General features: G+C 40.4%; 1 protein-coding gene across 2 annotated transcripts in view; it reads left to right on the forward strand.

Moving 5' to 3' along the window:
• Meltrin (disintegrin and metalloproteinase domain-containing protein meltrin) overlaps positions 1–19,154 on the forward strand; it is an 85,010-nt gene that overhangs the window by 61,013 nt on the left and 4,843 nt on the right. The window contains exons 4-16 of one of the 2 annotated variants that reach the window (XM_028302311.1): positions 933–1,065; positions 1,421–1,584; positions 2,233–2,403; positions 2,721–2,890; positions 4,284–4,586; positions 5,067–5,241; positions 6,457–6,597; positions 8,141–8,259; positions 10,283–10,443; positions 12,377–12,474; positions 14,008–14,122; positions 14,744–14,839; positions 17,834–17,963. In XM_028302311.1, the coding sequence (XP_028158112.1) occupies positions 933–1,065; positions 1,421–1,584; positions 2,233–2,403; positions 2,721–2,890; positions 4,284–4,586; positions 5,067–5,241; positions 6,457–6,597; positions 8,141–8,259; positions 10,283–10,443; positions 12,377–12,474; positions 14,008–14,122; positions 14,744–14,839; positions 17,834–17,963 (1,976 nt within the window). Of the gene's footprint in view, positions 1–932; positions 1,066–1,420; positions 1,585–2,232; positions 2,404–2,720; positions 2,891–4,283; positions 4,587–5,066; positions 5,242–6,456; positions 6,598–7,519; positions 7,661–8,140; positions 8,260–10,282; positions 10,444–12,376; positions 12,475–14,007; positions 14,123–14,743; positions 14,840–17,833; positions 17,964–19,154 lie in introns of both variants that reach the window. The other variant, XM_028302304.1, reaches the window with a different exon arrangement.

The raw sequence follows: 19,154 nt of genomic DNA on the forward strand, positions 1-19,154 counted from the left end.
CTAGCTAGCTATACTGTTACTATTACTACAACTACGAAAAGGTATTTGTGAGTTATTTTAGTTCAGGTTCATTACAACGTCGCCTACGCAATGTGTTCGTTGACTGACCCTAAAGTCCTTCACCCAATTCAATCGGGGGGCCTAGTAGCACGGAAGGGAACCGTTTCGTTCACGTTTCATCCAATCACTGCGATTGCTATTAATAGCAAATAGTCTTGGGGTTATGACCCCTTATCAGTATGTTCTTGTGTACCTGTACACAACTATCCCAACTAATATTATAAATGCGAAAGTAACTCTGTCTGTCTGTCTGTCTGTCTGTCTGTCTGTCTGTCTGTTACGCTTTCCCGCTTAAACCTCGCAACCGATTTTGATGAAATTTGGCATAGAGATAGTTTGAGTCCCGGGAAAGAACATAGGATAGTTTTTATCCCGGTTTTTGAAACAGGGACGCGCGCGATAAAGTTTTTCTGTGACAGACAAAATTCCACGCGGGCGAAGCCGCGATCGGAAAGCTAGTGTTCTTATAAGTTTAAGCCTGTTACAATACATATCAACTTGACTCAAACGAACGAACACTAATCTGATATCATTCGGCATAAGAACATGAGTCCAAAAATGCACCATTTTAAAGTGGCAAACATTGGGTCGGTCATATGTCGCAAACTTAATGAAAGATGGAGTAATTAATTTCTTGAATGGAGAACACGTCTCGACGAATGAATGTGGTATCTATGTTACAGTTAAAACTCATAATCGGTCAAAACCACTTTTGACCCCAAAAATCAGTCAAAAGTGGTTATGACTGATGCTCTTGGTCAATATAACTTTTGACTGTTTTTTGCAGTTAAAAGTGGTATTGACCGATTATGAGCTTTGACTGTAACATCTATATCCTCTTCTTGATTCACATTTTACCTAATTCTTTCCAGGACATAGATCTATGTCAGTACACCGGCACAGTGCGAGGCAAGCCGCACTCAAGAGTAGCAGTTTCCACCTGCCGAGGGCTGAGGGGTGTCATCTCTGATGGGGACAATATTTATTACATCCAGCCTGAGAAAGGTTAGTCAAAGGTTCTGAAAAAGAGCTTTATTTGCAGAAAAAATACTTTTATAACTAGGTATTCGACTGTATGTAGTCTCTCTTCACCAGTCCCATTTAAACTTATATGGAGGGGTTTATACTTTTCATTGTATTTATGTATTTTACTATAATAATAAAGCCGCGTATTTATTTAATAAAAATATTATCAGATTTAATTAAACAAATTACACACAATATGCTTTAAACATTTCAATGTCAAAACCTATTGTTTAAAAGAAATTGTTCCGATTTTTCTTCAAACATACCTAATTAAAAGTTTTTATTGTTTCTTTTCTGCCTGAATATTTATGATACTTATGTTTATTGTTTTTAGGCAATGACATCCAGTCTCCCCACTACTTATTCGACCATTCCGACTTGAAGACCAACCATCGCTGCGGGTACGAGGGTGGCGTAACGAAGAACAAGACCTATGACCCTCTATTGTTAAAGAAGTACACAGAAGAGAAAAGAGCAGAACGGAGTAGGGGCAGTCGCGTAAGTTTATGTTCACACTGGATTGTTATCACGTAAAATACATTCTACTTTGTTGACCATTAGCATGAAATGTAGTCCAAAAAACATGAATTTGGTCTTATTCTATGCAGGATTAAATAGCTTACTACAGTTACGAAGATTAGTTTTTGATACTGTAAGGGTACGTTGCACCATCTTACTTTAACTTTGACAAACGTCAAAAATCTGTCAAATTTCATATAAAAACACCAGTTATCGACATAGTTACCGTCAAAGTTAGGTGGTGCAACTCAGCCTAAGTCCTTTACGAGATATAAAACGTAAAACCGCAAAAATGCTCCTTTTGGGGGCCCACCATTTAAACAACTGCGCCGGAGTAAAAACCTAGGATAGTTATATTGGGCAACAAATTAACGCCCGTATTTACAAACATTACTATGAGGTCTCGCAGTGCACGTGAACGCACCGGGTGACACACGAACCAATCACAGAGCTCTATTCAACGCTGTTTGTTCCATTTGCTGCTTCACTTAAGCAAGCATCGTTTATGAATACGGGTGTTATAGCCATTAAAACAATAAAATCTTTTGTAGGAATTAAATCTTGCAATTCTTATTCTACTGGCCTGACAGACTATAGGAAAAAATAAACTTTTCTATTCTATTTCAGTACAAAAGAGAAGCAGAAGACACCCAAGTAAGGGGTCCGTTCAACGCGAACAAACTGTCCCGTTATGTTGAATTAGTTCTGGTGTCGGACCACCGGGAATTCCAAGCCAATGGCGAGAGCGTAGAGACGGTTCATCATCAGCTCAAAGACGTGGCCAATATTATCAACTCGGTGAGTTTGAAGTAAACCATAGGGTCATAAACCATAGTCAGATTTCATTGTTAGAAATCTAATATCTTACAGCGCCCAAACGTAACGTAGCGTAAACCCACTTAATTTGCACTCTGCATAGACCCCTTCGAGATCATAAATGATTCCTGTGGTTCAATATAGGCCGTTCCGGGTACACTCTAGGCGTACCTAGCCTAGTTTACCTTAAACCTGCCTACCTGAAAAAAAATTTTGCTCACCAAGTGACACTGGTTCTTCCACAGTTTTCTTACCCACACAAAATTAACACTTGACCTATCTTTGTTTCATCATTCCAGGTGTACTCACCACTTAACATCTTCATCGCCCTAGTAGGGGTGGTGATATGGACGGAGCGCGACGAGATCCAACTAGTGGAGAATGGCGACGATACGCTCAACAACTTCCTACGCTACAGGCGGTTCACGCTACTGTCCGATATACCGAACGACAACGCGCATTTGATCACGTAAGTGACGTCACTCTAATATACTCACCGATTTAATATCCGCTGGTGATATGGACGGAGCGCGACGAGATCCAACTAGTGGAGAATGGCGACGATACGCTCAACAACTTCCTACGCTACAGGCGGTTCACGCTACTGTCCGATATACCCTACGACAACGTGCATTTGATCACGTAAGTGACGTCACTCTAATATACTCACTGATTTAATATCTGCTGGTGATATGGACGGAGCGCGACGAGATACAACTTGTGGAGAACGGCGACGATACGCTCAACAACTTCCTACGCTACAGGCGGTTCACGCTACTCTCTGATATACAGAATTACAACGCGGATCTTCTAATCTTCTTTAAATATCCAGGCGCGAACGCCTTCCTGAATTTTGATGGCAAATTGACATCGAAGCAATAGTTGTAATTAAATGAATAACAAGAAATATGCATAGTTAAACAATTTACTTAATTAAGTCTTAGGCCCAGAACACACGGTGAAACGCAATTGCAATGAAACTGAAACTTCTAGTTACTTTTGAGTTGCATCTAAGTTTCTGCCATAGATTCCGTTGAGAGACCACACTTGACGCGACCATTTCAAACCGGTTTCAAACTGGTCGCGTCATGTGTGGTCTGCAGTTTCGTTGCAATTGCGTTTCACCGTGTGTTCTGGGCCTTAGCCGACCTGTAAAAATATAGAAACAAAAAGTACGTGCGATTCTGAATGAATCGAATTAGCTGAGCGTGACATCATTATGCCATAGCATGCGTATTATTTGAACGTGGCTAGTGGTGACGTCATGAGATTGCAAATAAATAATGTTTAAAAATCTTACATAGTCCATTTTCACAATGATAAAGTGGACTGGACTTGGTTTAGAACCATATAACCAATAAGTAATCGGCCGAGATGTCATGTCATTCTCATTATTTCTTACTAAATCGTCTTTAAAATAACCATATCGTCAACATTGCCACTACTAACATCATCATCTGATGACGTCTGCTGTTATCATCATCATCATCATCATCATTTCAGCCACAGGACGTCCACTGCTGAACATATGCCTCCCCCAATGACTTCCACATCGCACGGTTGGTAGTGGCCTGCATCCAGCGCCTTCCTGCTACATTTATCAGGTCGTCGGTCCACCTTGTGGGTGGACGTCCCACGCTTCGTTTTCCGGTACGCGGCCTCCATTCCAGAACCTTGTTGCCCCATCGGCCGTCAGTTCTGCGTACTATGTGCCCTGCCCACTGCCACTTCAGCTTGCTAATCCGTCGGGCTATGTCAGCGACTTTAGTTCGTTTACGGATCTCCTCGTTTCTGATTCGATCTCGTAAAGAAACCCCGAGCATAGCCCTCATCATCGCTAAAACTGTATTTGCCTATTCCAGCCGCCAGAAATTCCGCGAAGGCGTAGTAGGCAAAGCCCTAAAAGGTCCCATATGCACCTACGAGTTTTCCGGCGGGGTCGCCACCAACCACTCAGAAGTCATCGGCCTGGTAGCCACGACGATAGCCCACGAAATGGGCCACAACTTCGGGATGGAGCACGATACGGAACAAGACTGCGAGTGTCCCGATGATAAGTGTATTATGAGCCCGTCCAGTACGTCTGTTATGCCGATACACTGGTCGTCTTGCAGTTTGAAGTCGTTGGCGTTAGCGTTTGAGAGAGGAATGGATTATTGCTTGCGGTGAGTTTGTTATAAATACTGTTCACTTAGATAAAAACTTTTAATTTGTCCACAACGATAAAAATATACAGTACCTACTAAAAGAATATTTTATATCATTCTCATTTTTTTAAATTCTTTTGTTTCAATCAAATGTAAATTAAGATTTTGAGTTGCTTTAAAATTCATAAAACGTTTGTTCATAGATAGAGCCGGGTAAATAGTGACGTCATAAGTTTGTATTACCAATTTACCACACAAATTTTATGCATGAAGAACGTTTTGAAAACTGATAAAACAAATGCTGGCTGAGTAAGGCCCCATTGCAATAGAGATTTCTTGTGCTACTGTTATAATTTTTACGCATCTGTTTGTGATGTCCCATTGTAATAATTGTTTCTTTAACAGTGGTCTAATGAGACCGCGGTAACAATGGATCTCTAATGTGCCTCGATTCGCTGGTACTTGAAGGGTTACAAAGATCTCGTATTGTTTCCACAGCAACAAGCCGAAGCGTCTGTTCGACTCGCCGACTTGCGGCAATGGATTCGTAGAGCCGGGCGAGCAATGCGACTGTGGGTTACGGGCGCCGGCCGCATGTCGCGCTTGCTGCGACGATTCTTGCATGCTACGGAGCAACGCTACGTGTGCTACGGGCGCGTGTTGTGACCTCGAGGTACGTAGCACAGACAGTAAGAGAAGAGATCGACTCAAAAGGTGCTACGACGCACTACAGTGCTACGAGATCAACTGGACGCTAGCAGAGCTCTACGAATCAGTGCTACACTACGCAACGCTACATCCACCACGAATCCCAATGCTACGACGTAACCAGTGCTACAGAAGTCAGTTAGAAATTACTACGAACAACTTCAGTGCTACGCACTACTACTGATTTAGTAGTCACCAACTTATGAGTTGTGTTGCTATTGACCATACTCGTAGCTGATTCATCGCAGAGTATTCTAACCGCTAACCTTGTTCATATCCACTGAAGAATGGTTCAATATGTTTGCTTATGACCACAGCCATAGCAAATATAGCCGAGATCAAACTTTCGCGTTTTATTCCCGTTGCTTTCAGATGTAATAGCTAAAGTACGGCCAACTAGCAGCGATACAAAAGGTCGATTCGACTGTCGAGTTGACAATCTATTCTGTCTCTTCCCATCTTGTGTATCTTCTTCTTCTATATATATAAAAGAAAGTCGTGTTAGTTACTTCGCTTATAACTCAAGAACGGCTTAACCGATTTAGCTGAAAATTGTCAGGGAGGTAGTTTAGAGCCAGGAGAAGGACATAGGATACTTTTTATCCCGTTCGAAATTAAAAAAGTCTGCTTATTTATTGCCATTAAGGCGGAACAAAGTTCGCCGGGTCAGCTAGTTTGTCATATAAATGTCTCGTTCTCCCGCCAAAATATGTCAAAGTTAGACGGGGGTTCGTCAACATTCGGACATCCATTTTAGTATACATAGTTGTTGCAATTCACGAGGGCGAATCTGTTACATGTCGGTTCTTATTTTATTATTCCGATATATTTAAGTCTCTATGAAAAAGGGGTAGTTGGTAGTGTAGTGGTAGTGGTGGTAGGGCCTGTTGCCATACACCGGGCACATTGTGCAGAAATGTTATTATTATTCTTGTTATTTAATTTAAATCTACATTATACAATAATTCAAATTGTAACAAAAACAAAATTCGATAAAACATCTATTTTTATGGTTTGACAGATATTTATTAAAACTATAATGTCTACAAAAATATGTAATCTAACTATTAAAAAGTTATGCACCCCTGCTATTCCAAATGACCATGACATTGGGTTTGTTTACATTTGGTATCGCTTCTCGTTGGCCGTACTTTATCTTTATTTATCATCCTTGTCCCAGACGTGTCGTCCCAAATCGGCGGGGACGGTGTGCCGCGCAGCAGAAAGGGAATGCGACTTAGCGGAATACTGCACGGGACACTCGGAGTTCTGTCCCGCTGACGTGTTCAAGATGGACTCCACGCCTTGCGGGAACGAACAGGTATGAAACCTCATGAAACACATTTATTTTTGCAATTAGACCCAATATTAATCCTACACTGCTTCGGGACAATAAATGGGCCAGTGCTGAGAAGCAGCGCAAGAAACTCCGTCACTATTGTATGCCCGCCTTAGGCTGGTTTTCACCATCAATCCCTAATTTTTAAGTGACCTCTTTTTAAGTGAAAGCAATATTCCTGTTGTGTGTTTCCATAGGGGTCACTTAAACATTAGGGATTGATGGTGAAATCAGGTATTAGGCTAGTTTTAAAATCGCGCTGATACACGCTGACCATCGGTGCTGACGGCCGAAATGAATGAATCGTCGGCGCCAAACGATCAGCGTCACTTGGAAACGTTTCCGAAATTACATAGTACTATCGGGAACGCTTCCGCCTGACCACTTTGTAGAAATTTTAGCGTAAGGGGGCATCCATTAATTACGTGAGACTTTTAGGGGAGGGAGGGGGTCCAGAAAAACCTCACTTAATCTCACGTGGGGGAAAGGGGGGGAAATCGAGAAATATCACGTATTTTTTTCCACAACAAACAGAGTAAATCTTCCGTCTGCATTTGTGAACACAGGCCCAGTTTTTAGATCCGCAGTTTGCTACCAATGCTTATAAATTAAAAAATGTAAACTTATAGTTAAAAATTGTACTAAAAGTAAAAAACTGGGCCTAAATTGTTTTGTTTTATCATTTCAGTAATTTTTTTACCCAGGTCGGGTTTTTTTTATAAAATCTAATATTTTCGAAGCATGGATTATCTCATTTACATTGCAAATAGGCATTTTNTTTGGGTGACCTTGAGCCTTCTTATGAGGCCCATAGTAAGGGACCACGTCTCTTATCCGTACTACCGTACCGTACCGTACGTGCTCACAGACCGGGCTTTAACTTTATTTATCATCCTTGTCCCAGACGTGTCGTCCCAAATCTGCGGGGACGGTGTGCCGCGCAGCAGAAAGGGAATGCGACCTAGCGGAGTACTGCACGGGACACTCGGAGTTCTGTCCCGCTGACGTGTTCAAGATGGACTCCACGCCTTGCGGGAACGAACAGGTATTTTTTTTTTTTTTTTAATAGGGTAGAGCAAACAACTACAAAACAACATAATTAAGATAGATAAATACATGACAAATTATTAGTAATGTAGCCCACAGCGCTATCCTCAGTTTACTAAAACAAATTATTAATTAGGTCGCGAGCCGCTGGCCAGGTAACAAAGCAAAGTAAGAAAGCAAACAAAACAAATTAAATAAAAACACTTGCAACAAAGCAGAAAATATGAAAACAGAAGCATTCTTAGCGACTCAGAGTTCAATTTTCCTGACAAACGTTTCGCTTTAAACAAAAAATAATTAATTAACAGAAATCTTAAAGAAAAAAAACTTAAAAAACAAAGGTATGGCCATGAATCCGAGCATATATTATCTGGGGGCACAGAAGTTCCCCACAGAGCAGAGTCCAGCAAAAGAGCAAACTAGGTAGTAGAAAAATAAATATATGCCTATTTTACTCACATAATTTACTTATTTATAGGCATACTGCGTGCGAGGATCCTGTAGATCTCACACGGACCAGTGCAGACTCCTGTGGGGTACAACGGGAGAGAATTCGCACGAGAAGTGTTACACCAGAAACAACGTTAATGGGACCAAGTGAGTACTGTTTGGTTGGCATTAGCCAGAGTAAATACAAATGAGTAGGTCATCATCATACAAAATCACAGAATAAGTAATAGTACAGGTACAGAAGGATTACTCCGCAAGACGATTTAAATAAATGCGAGCCTTGCTGCGACGCGATAAAGTCCACTTTATCGATTTATTTTTGCGAGCTGAATTCCAATTCAGCTCGCACAGCACTACGTACCTACAATTTTATTCACCTACAAGTTTTGTCTCTTTCTATCGCGTGCCTCTGAACTCTTCTTACGCTGTTAGGGTTGCTGTCTAGTGAAAAAATAATTAATCTTCTTATATGTAATGAGGTACGTATGTAGCATTCATGACTCATACGCATTCATTATGGAAAACCTTGGGAGAGGCCTTTGTCCAGGTGTGGACGTCATTTGGCTGAAACGAACGAACGCATTCTGAGCAGTAGATAGTCATGGTAGGTTAGGTTCCTATCTTAGATTAATTATTGGCTTTATTAATCTAAGGTTCCTATACTATCCTAAGAATTATTGATTACCTACATGGATAACATACCTTTCAGCATCTCTGGGAAGCGAAAAAAAAGATAAATCCGGTAGATTTCTTTTCGAATTTAAATACACGAACGCCGCACAATATTTCTTTCTCTTTATGTCCATTTTTAAATAATACTTCGATCAGGTACGTACTACAACGCACGCCAGCGTCCTGACGGGCGCGCGCGTGACACTCGACTGATATAATACCCGCCGGCGGGGCGCTTCGCTGTAGGTAATTATCGGATGTACCGCGCGGAGTGAGCCAGGCCTGACAAAACGCACCGAGCGCGGTTTGTATGTGAGCGCGCCAATATACGTATACGGCGCGCGCGCACACACTGACAAAATTCGACCACGACTGGCTCCCCGCTAATCCCCGCTAAATTTTGTCAGTGTGTGCGTGCGCGCCGCATACTTGTTGGCGCGCTCACATACAAACCGCGCCCGTGCGTTTCTATGAAGATGACCTACTCATTTGTATTTACTCTGCTTTAGCCTAGCATTTGATACAACGATAAAATATTGATCAATTCATCATCATCATCATCATCAGTTCAGCCATAGGACGTTCACTGCTGAACATAGGCCTCCCTCAATGATTTCCATTTTGATGGATTGGTAGCGACCTGTGTCCAGCGCCTTCCTGTTACAATTATTCATTAAATAATGAATACCTATCAATAAAGACAGATTGTTTTAATTTCAACATCTGAGGTTAGAAAATCGATTTCAAATAGGGCAGTTCATAACACTAATAAATTGATTTAATGCACTTTTTTTAGATTTTATATGGCAAGGAAATCAATAACTTCAGTTTAATAATTTCAAACCCCTAAAATATAATTTTAAGCTACAATAAGGTGTTTTTAAAGAGGTAGTATCTTGGAATTATTGATGATTGGATTGTGTCAATTAACCAAAGTTGCAGTTTTCTTTTTTTTTACCAAAATCGGCCTTAAAATATCTTGTATTTTTTCCATTCCTTATAGTTTCGGATGTGATATTCTGTCTACTGTTACTACTATAGTCTGCTCTGCGAGCACGTAGAATTTTGTCCAATGACCCCAAGCTACCCATCCTTATCGCTCGCGCGTAATGAGGGCTATCGTTTTTATACTTAACAGTTGGCACCCCTGGCGATTGACAGGACCTTACTCTACAGTGGCGCCATCTTGATGAGTGCAAATGCGATAGTCCTCCTACCACTTTCGCGCTTACCAGTTGGTGCCACTGTCTTCGCTACTAGCAAGTGACAGGACCTTACTCTACAGTGGCGCTAACTGGTGAGCGCTAAAACGATAGCCCTCATTATATTGCTGTCGCGACTGTGCGACGGGCGCCCGCATTGAGTGTGCGAGCGCGACAGCAACATAATTACGCGCGAGCGATAAGGATGGGTAGCTTGGGGTCATTGGACAAAATTCTACGTGCTCACAAGCCGGGCTTTACACAGCAAACCTAACATTTTGTCTTGACCCCACCAGGAACGGAAACTGCGGCTACCTGCGTACGCGGCAAGTCTTCCGCGCCTGCGCCGAGCAAGACGCGCTGTGCGGAATGTTGCATTGTCGACACCTCAACGAGCGATTAGAATTTGGCATGGAATCCGTAGCTCAGTTACATGCAGTCTTTATCAATAATAATGGTGAGTTATGATTAATAATAAAGTCCGGTCGCCGAGCGAATTTGCGACGGGCCGCCGCAGTGAGTGTGCAAGTGCGACAGCAATATAATTACGCGGGAGGTATAAGGATGGGTAGCTTGGGGTCATGGACGAAATTCTATCTGCACGGCGACCGGACTTTACATGTATACTAGCAGGCCTGTTTATCTCTCCAAGGCGTCGAAAACAAAACACGCGCGGCGTACTCGCGGGTTTAATCCACGAGGGATTCACGAGCGAAAATTGTAAAAAAAATCGCTATGGTAAAATATGCGTGTGGTGCGCTAGATAGCGACATAGTAGCTTCTTTTGGCGGTCAGCCCTATCGCATCGGCACAGTACCGTGATCGGTGTAACTGCGGCTACAAGTGCACGTGGCAAGCTTTCCGCGCCTGCGCCGAGCAAGACGCGCTGTGCGGAATGTTGCATTGTCGACACCTTAACGAGCGATTAGAATTTGGCATGGAGTCCGTGGCTCAGTTACATGCAGTCTTTATCAATAATAATGGTGAGTTATACACACACAATCTACATGAATCACTAGTTGTTGCGCGTTACGCCAGCTAAATTATCTGCGACCATTAAAGTCTGCGGGATGTTACGCTGCCGGCATCTAAACGAGCGATTAGAATTTGGCATGGAGTCCGTGGCTCAGTTACATGCGGTCTTTATTAATAATAACGGTACGTCACGTTATACAATCTACTTTCTAGCCACACGCAGCTCCCTTTACAGAAAACTACACAGCTCTCTTCTTAGAAACATAAACCTCTGCGGCATGTGGCAAAAAAATGTTGCACTGCAGACACCTCAACGAGCGATTAGAGATTGGTATAGAGTCCGTGGCTCAGTTACATGCGGTCTTTATTAATAATAATGGTGAGTAACACTAAACAATATGTAGCTACAGGTGGTCACACGTAGCTTTTTTCATAGAAACAAATCTGCGGCATGCAGTCTTATAAAAACAAAACGTCACTGACTGACTCGATTCATCACGAAATCTCAGAAACTACAAGTGCTAGGAGTCTCAAATTTTTCATGGGGGTTCCATTTAGAACAGCGGTTCCCAAACTTATTTTGTCTACTGCCCACATTGAGAATAAATTCTTTTTAGCGCCCCCATTTGTAGTCGAGTGTTCAGTCGGTGTCTAAGAGTCCTCCTAGTAAATGACGCCTCCCAAGCCCCTACACAACGTCCCGATTTTTTTTCTGGGTCTCTTACCGCCCCCCTTTAAGCCTGCAGCGCCCACAAGGGGGCGTTATCGCCCACTTTGGGAAAGACTGATTTAGAACGATGCTCACTAAGACAGGATTTTGCAAAATTTTACCGATAGGCCCTTAGGTCCGGGCGGCCGCTAGTTAATAATAATATGTAGATACTAGCAGGCAAAGCCTGAAAACAAGGAGAGGCGACCCCAAATATTAGGAAAAGCTATGCCTGTTCATCTTCCCGAGTAGGCATCGAAAACAAAACACGTGCGGCGTACTCGTGGGTTTAATCTACGAGGGATTCACGAGCGAAAATTGTAAAAAAAATCGCTATGGTAAAATATGCGTGTGGTGCGCTAGATGGCGACACAGTAGCTTCTTGTAGCAGTCAGCCCCATCGCATCGGCACAGTACCGTGATCGGTAGGATGGTTAAACATATCTATACATTTCAATTATACTTATGAAAGTTATTTGTTGTAGAAAAGAAAGAAAGATTAATAAAATTATCACTCTCACGGGATTTTGCAACAAACACTTTTATAACGGTAAACGGATCCCTCCCGACGTTTCAACTCGGTTGCACGAGTCATGGTCGCGGGCAGACAGAAGAGATGCGTCGTCTGCTCAGTCGCGATGAATTTTCTTCACCCACCCGCATTTGCACAATATTTTTAAGAATTAATAATGTTTGTTTGTTGCAGGCAAAATAATTCCGTGTCGCACTGCCATCATAGATCTGGGGCTCAGCGATGTGGACCCCGGTATGGTGCCGGACGGTGCCAAGTGCGGGGACGATAAGGTAAGAATAAATCATATTTCATTTTTTTGTTCATTAGTTGCAATGTAACGACCATTGCTCGTCGCAGTTCCTCACGGGACATGGCAACTTTAAACATAAACTTCACGAATTCAAACTAGTTCCGTCTCCTTTTTGCGAGTGTTCCACTGATGATGTCAGTCATGAGCAGTCTGCCCATCATATCTTGTGGGAGTGTGATCTTTGGAAACATGAACGTGATATAATGCTTAATTCAATACAACATACATCTGTTTCCGCAATTTATTACACCGATCTTGTCGCGACAAGGAAAAATTTCCGTGCTTTTAAGCGATTTTGTGAAAAATATTATTGGCAGGTAGTTGCTAATTGCTCATAAGATAGGCCCCCTTAATTTAATTTATTGTCCGTGGTGCATAATCTTTTTCTTAAAGGTTTTAAACCTTTGTTTGTCACCTGTCATCCGCTTTGCAATGGAGGGAAGTCGAACCTTAATTTCGAACTCCTCCTATGTTCTTCTGATTAATTTCGTTGCGGGTCCAATGACAGTTTAACTTTCCCCCGGGACAAACTTGACCTTCATTGGTTGGGTTTTTGTGGCGGTCAAGCTGTAGATCCTGGCTACACAGGAGTTGCAGTTGTTTGTTACGCGATAACTCCGCCAATTATGAACCGATTTGAACAAATCTTTTTTCGGCGTATAGGTAATACCTCAAGGTTGGTCCCATTTAAATTTAATAATAGAAAAAACAACCCCCAAGGGTGGAAAATTGGGGATGAACTTTTTTATACGCAATATCTCCGCCGATTATAAATCAATTTGAACGATTATTTTTTTGTTGAATAGGTATTATCAAAAGGGTGGTTTCATGCGAATTTGAAGAAAATATTTCACCCCCAAGGGTGGAAAATTGGGGATGAACTTTTTTATACGCAATATCTCCGCTGATTATGAACCAATTTGAACGATTTATTTTTTTGTTGAATAGGTATTATCAAAAGGGTGGTTTCATGCGAATTTGAAGAAAATATTTCACCCCCAAGGGTAGAACTTTGTTTTAATTTTTAGTTTTTTAATGTGTTCACGCATTTGAAGTCGGTTTTATTTTTAAAAAAAGTTAATTATTTCATTGTTGCTCCTTATTTATTTATGAAGGCAAACTCACGGGGCGGAAACAGTGTTACATAAAATAATTCGAAGGTTGGATAGTTGACACCGCTAGTCAACATACTTATCTTATAAAAACGTTTTTCCTCCGTATAGTTTGAGCAATTAAAACCTATTACCTATATCACTTGCGGCGCAGTACCGGTCTTTGTGGAAATCCTTGGGGGAGACCTTTGTCCAGCAGTGGACGTCTTTCAGCTGAAACGAACGAACGATATCACTTGTTCGCCAACTGTAACCAATTTTTTATTGATTTTAAAGAAACTTTTTTTCTGAAACTGCATTGTTTTTTAGAATATTATGATTATTCGTCAACTACCTTATTGTGTGACATTTTACATAACTAATAGATCCATGGCATAACCATTCCATGTTCTTTCTACCAGATGTGCCTGAACCAAAAGTGTGTTAGCGTTCAATCAGTAAGAGACTCGCTAGCGGCGCGCGACGGCACCGTCTGTCCATCCAACTGCTCGGGCCACGGCGTCTGCAACTCCGAAGGTAAATAGCTAAGGGAACATTATACTACGTCACCTATTTAGGGGGTCTAAAGCCCATTTTCACCATCAATTCCTAATTTTGTTTACATAGGGGTCACTTAAAAATTAGGAATTAATGGTGAAAACGGGCATTATGTTTTCGTCACGTAGTCAATATCCTCAAAGAAAATCTTGCGTTTTTTCGACCTATATTCAAATATTGCAAACAGAATTAAGTGCATTTTAAACTCACGGGCATTGACGGACATTATGTTATTTTGTCCACAACGGACTAGTCTGGCTTGCATTTCACCGAATGGAATCACTTTGATGATCAGGCCGAAGGTGAAAACGAGCACCCGGAATCTTCGACCACAGAGGAACTAGTTATCTAACCTCTAACTTTTGAAACAATAATATCAACTAAGGTTGGGTTGCACCATTTGACTTTGACATTTACAAACGTCAAAAATCTGTCAAACTCCATTCAAAAAACACCGGTTATCGATATTGCCACTGTTAAAGTTAGATGGTGCAAGTCAGCCTAAGTGTTATGAAGACAGACTTGGTGCTCTTCCAAACGGACGACGGCCGTCAAAGACGTCGTCAAAGAGCCCACAAGTAGATAATAATGTTGTTTCAGGCCACTGCCATTGTGAGCCCGGTTTCGCGCCGCCTCTCTGCATGCTGCCTGGTCCGGGAGGCTCCTACGATTCGGGCCCAGCTACCGATCCTAGCCGTAAGTATTCATACTAAAAAGACACAGAGCGGATCTAGAAAACGGATCACAGCGGATCAAAAAATATAAATATCTTTATTTGTTTGGACTACTTAAATACTTCTTGTAAATCTTCAAAATGTTGTTCATGTGGTCTATGGCTGGTTGTAGAATCGCGCTGACAGCTCGCTGATCGTCGGCGCTGACTGATCAATATGTATGTAATTGGCTACTTGCCAATTTTCTGAAATATTTTTATAATTTTTGTAGTCTTATTTTAAACCCCCTACAATGAGGATCATTTCGATTTTTAGCTGTGAATGCAGATTTATAGGGCTAAGAAATCCTTAATACACAGTGCAAAAATTTTTGTTCTACGACAAAAATTGACGAAGTTATGGCCAAATTACTAAAAAAGTTCACTGACCGCCCGGCGCGGGGACGATGACGTCATTATATCCGATCCGAACGCTGCCGGCGTACTGCGTGGATAGAAAATATTTTTTTCTAGCCAAATTATCAGTTTTAGAGAAAAACTTGTAATGTTATTTATTCATCAGAATAAAGTAAGCTATCGATAGGTAATTTTTAAAAATGGAAATTGTGAAAAATAACGCAAAAAATCCATACGCTCATACGATTCAATGGCACGCAGAGACGCGATTGGGGTCTCCGCGGTGGTATATTTGGCGATTTATTCAAATAAAGTGTACATAAGTGTTGTTAGAGTCATATCTTCTTCCAAGTAAAATATAAAAATGTATAAGTATTAATTTATTTACTTCTAACAATAAGGTATAACTTCTAACAATATGACATTGCTATGAAAATCATTTCGATGTACACTTAATAAAAAAAGAACTTGTTTTATAATTTTCTTAATTTCGTCATTTATTCTGCATTTTAGTATTCACACATGCAGACGGAAGCATTTTTAGTTTTATTTGTTTAGACTGTATAGAATTAAATGACATTATCATCATACAAATATCATTTTTTAGTCCTGCTGACAAGGAACCCTTAATATAGTTTCGATATGTCTGGCTGTCTTGGAAACTATTGGCACTAGGGAGCTGTAATTTTGTAGAGGTATGTATATTAATCACGCCGACAAAACGGTAGAATAAAATTTTGAAAAAAAAATTTTTTTTTAGGGTAGCTCCCCTACATGTAAAGTGGGGATGATTTTTTTTTCATCTTCTACCCCATCGTGTGGGGTATCGTTGGATAGGATTCTTTTAAAATGGCTTAGGGGTTTCTAAGACCATTTTTCGATTTAGGGATCCGTTTACAAAATGTTAAAGTTTAAAGTGCCAATTTTTGTCCGAGTAGGGCATCCCCCCCGCTAAAAACTAAACTGTTGGCCTTGATAAATCTGGAAAAATTCAAGATTATAGTGCCTTTTATGAACTTTCAAGGAAAACTATAGCTGTTAAGATAGACCAGTTAGTTCAAGAGTAATAGTCGTTTTACTCATGTATTATAAAATTTCATACCTAATAAAAATTCCTTAGAAGAAAATATTATAAGTGACTTTAGATGAAGTAATTGCTTACTTCTGAAATATATTGTGATAACGACGGACAACTACGTAACCCTACACTGCGCGTGGCACGACACGCACTTGGCCAATTTTTTTACTTAAGATTTAACCCAGTTTTCTGGCAGACTATTTCTCTATTTCTTGTGGAAAAAAATACGTGATATTTCCCGAGACCCCCCCTCTCCCCCACGTGAGATTTGGTGAGGTTTTTGTTGACCCCCTCCCCCCCCTAAAAGCCTCACGTAATTTATGGACGCCCCCTAAACTACCTTTAAAGACAAAATCTGAAGATCTGAAATTAAAAACATAACCTATAAGTTTGATATAAAGTAGCTATTTGATTTACTTAGGAATTATAATATACAACAGCTTGTACAAAAATAATGTATTTTATTTCGGTAGGTACTTACACGGAAGTTTTTGCATTCTAAAACTCACCACAACAAAAATTAGGATTACAGGCAGAGTGCGATCATAAACGCATCGATTCTAGGCAAGTTTGCACTATCCGCTTTAATATAGCCTGACTCCATTTCCTGAAATGTTTTAAACAGCACTAATTCAAATATTTGAGCGATTTTTGTTTACTTTTTTCAGTAAAGTAAGAACAAATAGCGACGTAACCTACGATTATGGACTAATAAAACTTTGGTTTATTAAATTATGACGTCATACGATGATCAATCATGGCGGCTCCTTGTCAACCACAGATAGAAAACTCAGATTTATTTTCCAAAAATAAAATATTAATAATTTGTTTTAATGCAAAAAACGTACTGTATGATTATTATTTACTTAAAAGCTACCTTATAAAACATATTTCATATTTTATTGTTACAACTGTCAAGTAGCGAATTGAAGGGAACGTTCCTGAGTGATGCTGATCGCGCGGCGCCGACGCTTCATACATTTCGGCTGTCAGCGCTGACGGTCAGCGTGCGTCAGCGTGACTCTAAAACCAGCCTATACATGTGTCATTATTTTTTGCATAGAATGACGAAAATCGATTGTATAGTCCGTGCACTATAGGAAAGTGCCATATATGACCAAGACAATCAGCTATCCCGCGGGACTACTCAATCTTCACTGGTTGGGGTTCGTTATTGAAGGTTAAAATAACAGATAAAGCCTGGTCCGTGAGCACGTAGAATTTTGTCCAATGACCCCAAGCTACCCATCCTTATCGCTCGCTCGTAATTATGTTGCTGTCGCGCTCGCACACTTACTGCGGGCGCCCGTCGCACAGTCGCGACAGCAATATAATTACGCGCGAGCAATAAGGATGGGTAGCTTGGGGTCATTGGACAAAATTCTACGTGCTCACGGACCGGGCTTTAGTATTGGTGGGGATATTCTGACGTAAATTATTATGAAAATGTGGATTTACCGTCCAAAAAGACTACCATTTTAACATAGACTCAAAATTTTGTAACTAGTACTAGTCAACTAACAAAAACCTCTTTTTCTAACAGTGCAAAGAAACTTCATGGTGGCGATGTACATCATATTCCTCGGCATCATCCCGCTGATACTTCTAGTGCTGTTCCTGCTATACTACTCGCGACGGAACGTTCTGTTCTGGCAGCAGAAACCGAGGAAATCGTACGTATTCTATGAGACCACGAGGAATCTCTTCAACAAACACCTATCGATGCCCAAGTTTGGTCACAGCACATCACTACGCAACCTCATTGGCAATAAAAATAGTACTGACAACGAAAGTAGTCCCGATATCAAAAATAACACTAAAGATACCAAAACTAAATCACTTTGTACCAATACCAAAAATATTAAAGATACCATAGTTAAAGTACCATGCACAGATATCAAAATTACCACTAAAGATAAAACTATTTTACCTTGCCCTGATACCAAACAAATCACAATCAAGCCAAAAGTAGTAGAACAATGCTCGATACCGCTAATCGATTCCAAATCGGATGCGAACGAAAAAACGAAACCGGTCTATCACAAAATACTGCACTTAAAACATAAATCTCAAAATAAGAAGACGCTTAAAAAACTAGACAGGAAAATTAATAAGGACGACATAAAAATTGCGAGCGTAGTCGATATTAGGGAGGTAGTCAAACCACCTGTGAAACCGAAACCGAAGCCGAGCGAAAGTAAACCTAATGTCACTATCGTTAAGGCTGGTTTAACATCGACGACGAATGAACTGATTGCCAACATCAAAAATAGGTCGCGTTTGCATAGCATTAAAAATGAAAAATAATTTGACCTAATTTTTGGATTAAAATAATATTATTTTTATCACAAATACAACATTTTGAGAAGCTATAAAATATAATAAACATATCATATTGTGATTGTTGTAGATATGGAAGTTTTTATAAACTGTTCGACTTATTAGTTTTTAAATAGATGTTTACCCAAAGGTAGATCTCACTGATACTTCTGGTTTGTTATAAATTACAAAAAATATTCGAATGAATAGAGATTATTTTAATATAATAAATATAATTATTTAAATAAGACTTTATTGAATAAATACTCACACTAGTTTTAATTTACCAAACGTGCTCATTATAGTCTTAGCGTGTTTTATGTTTATGTTGCATTGTTACATTTATACTTGTGTTTAACAAGCTCCGAAACTGGTTCATTGATAACTCAATGGTGCTGGAAGGAGAGTACCTCTAGCATGAACAACTATCGTCTTCGAATCGTTTGCGTACCTATTCGATAAAATTCGAAACTCAGCCTTCGAACGAATTCAACGACAACGTGACAATTTTTATTGTCAAAATTAGTTTCGTGCTACCATTTCTC

This window comes from Ostrinia furnacalis, unplaced genomic scaffold, assembly GCF_004193835.3.
Source record: "Ostrinia furnacalis isolate ACB-3 unplaced genomic scaffold, ASM419383v2 OfSCF0078, whole genome shotgun sequence".
Taxonomy (NCBI): Eukaryota; Metazoa; Arthropoda; class Insecta; order Lepidoptera; family Crambidae; genus Ostrinia; species Ostrinia furnacalis.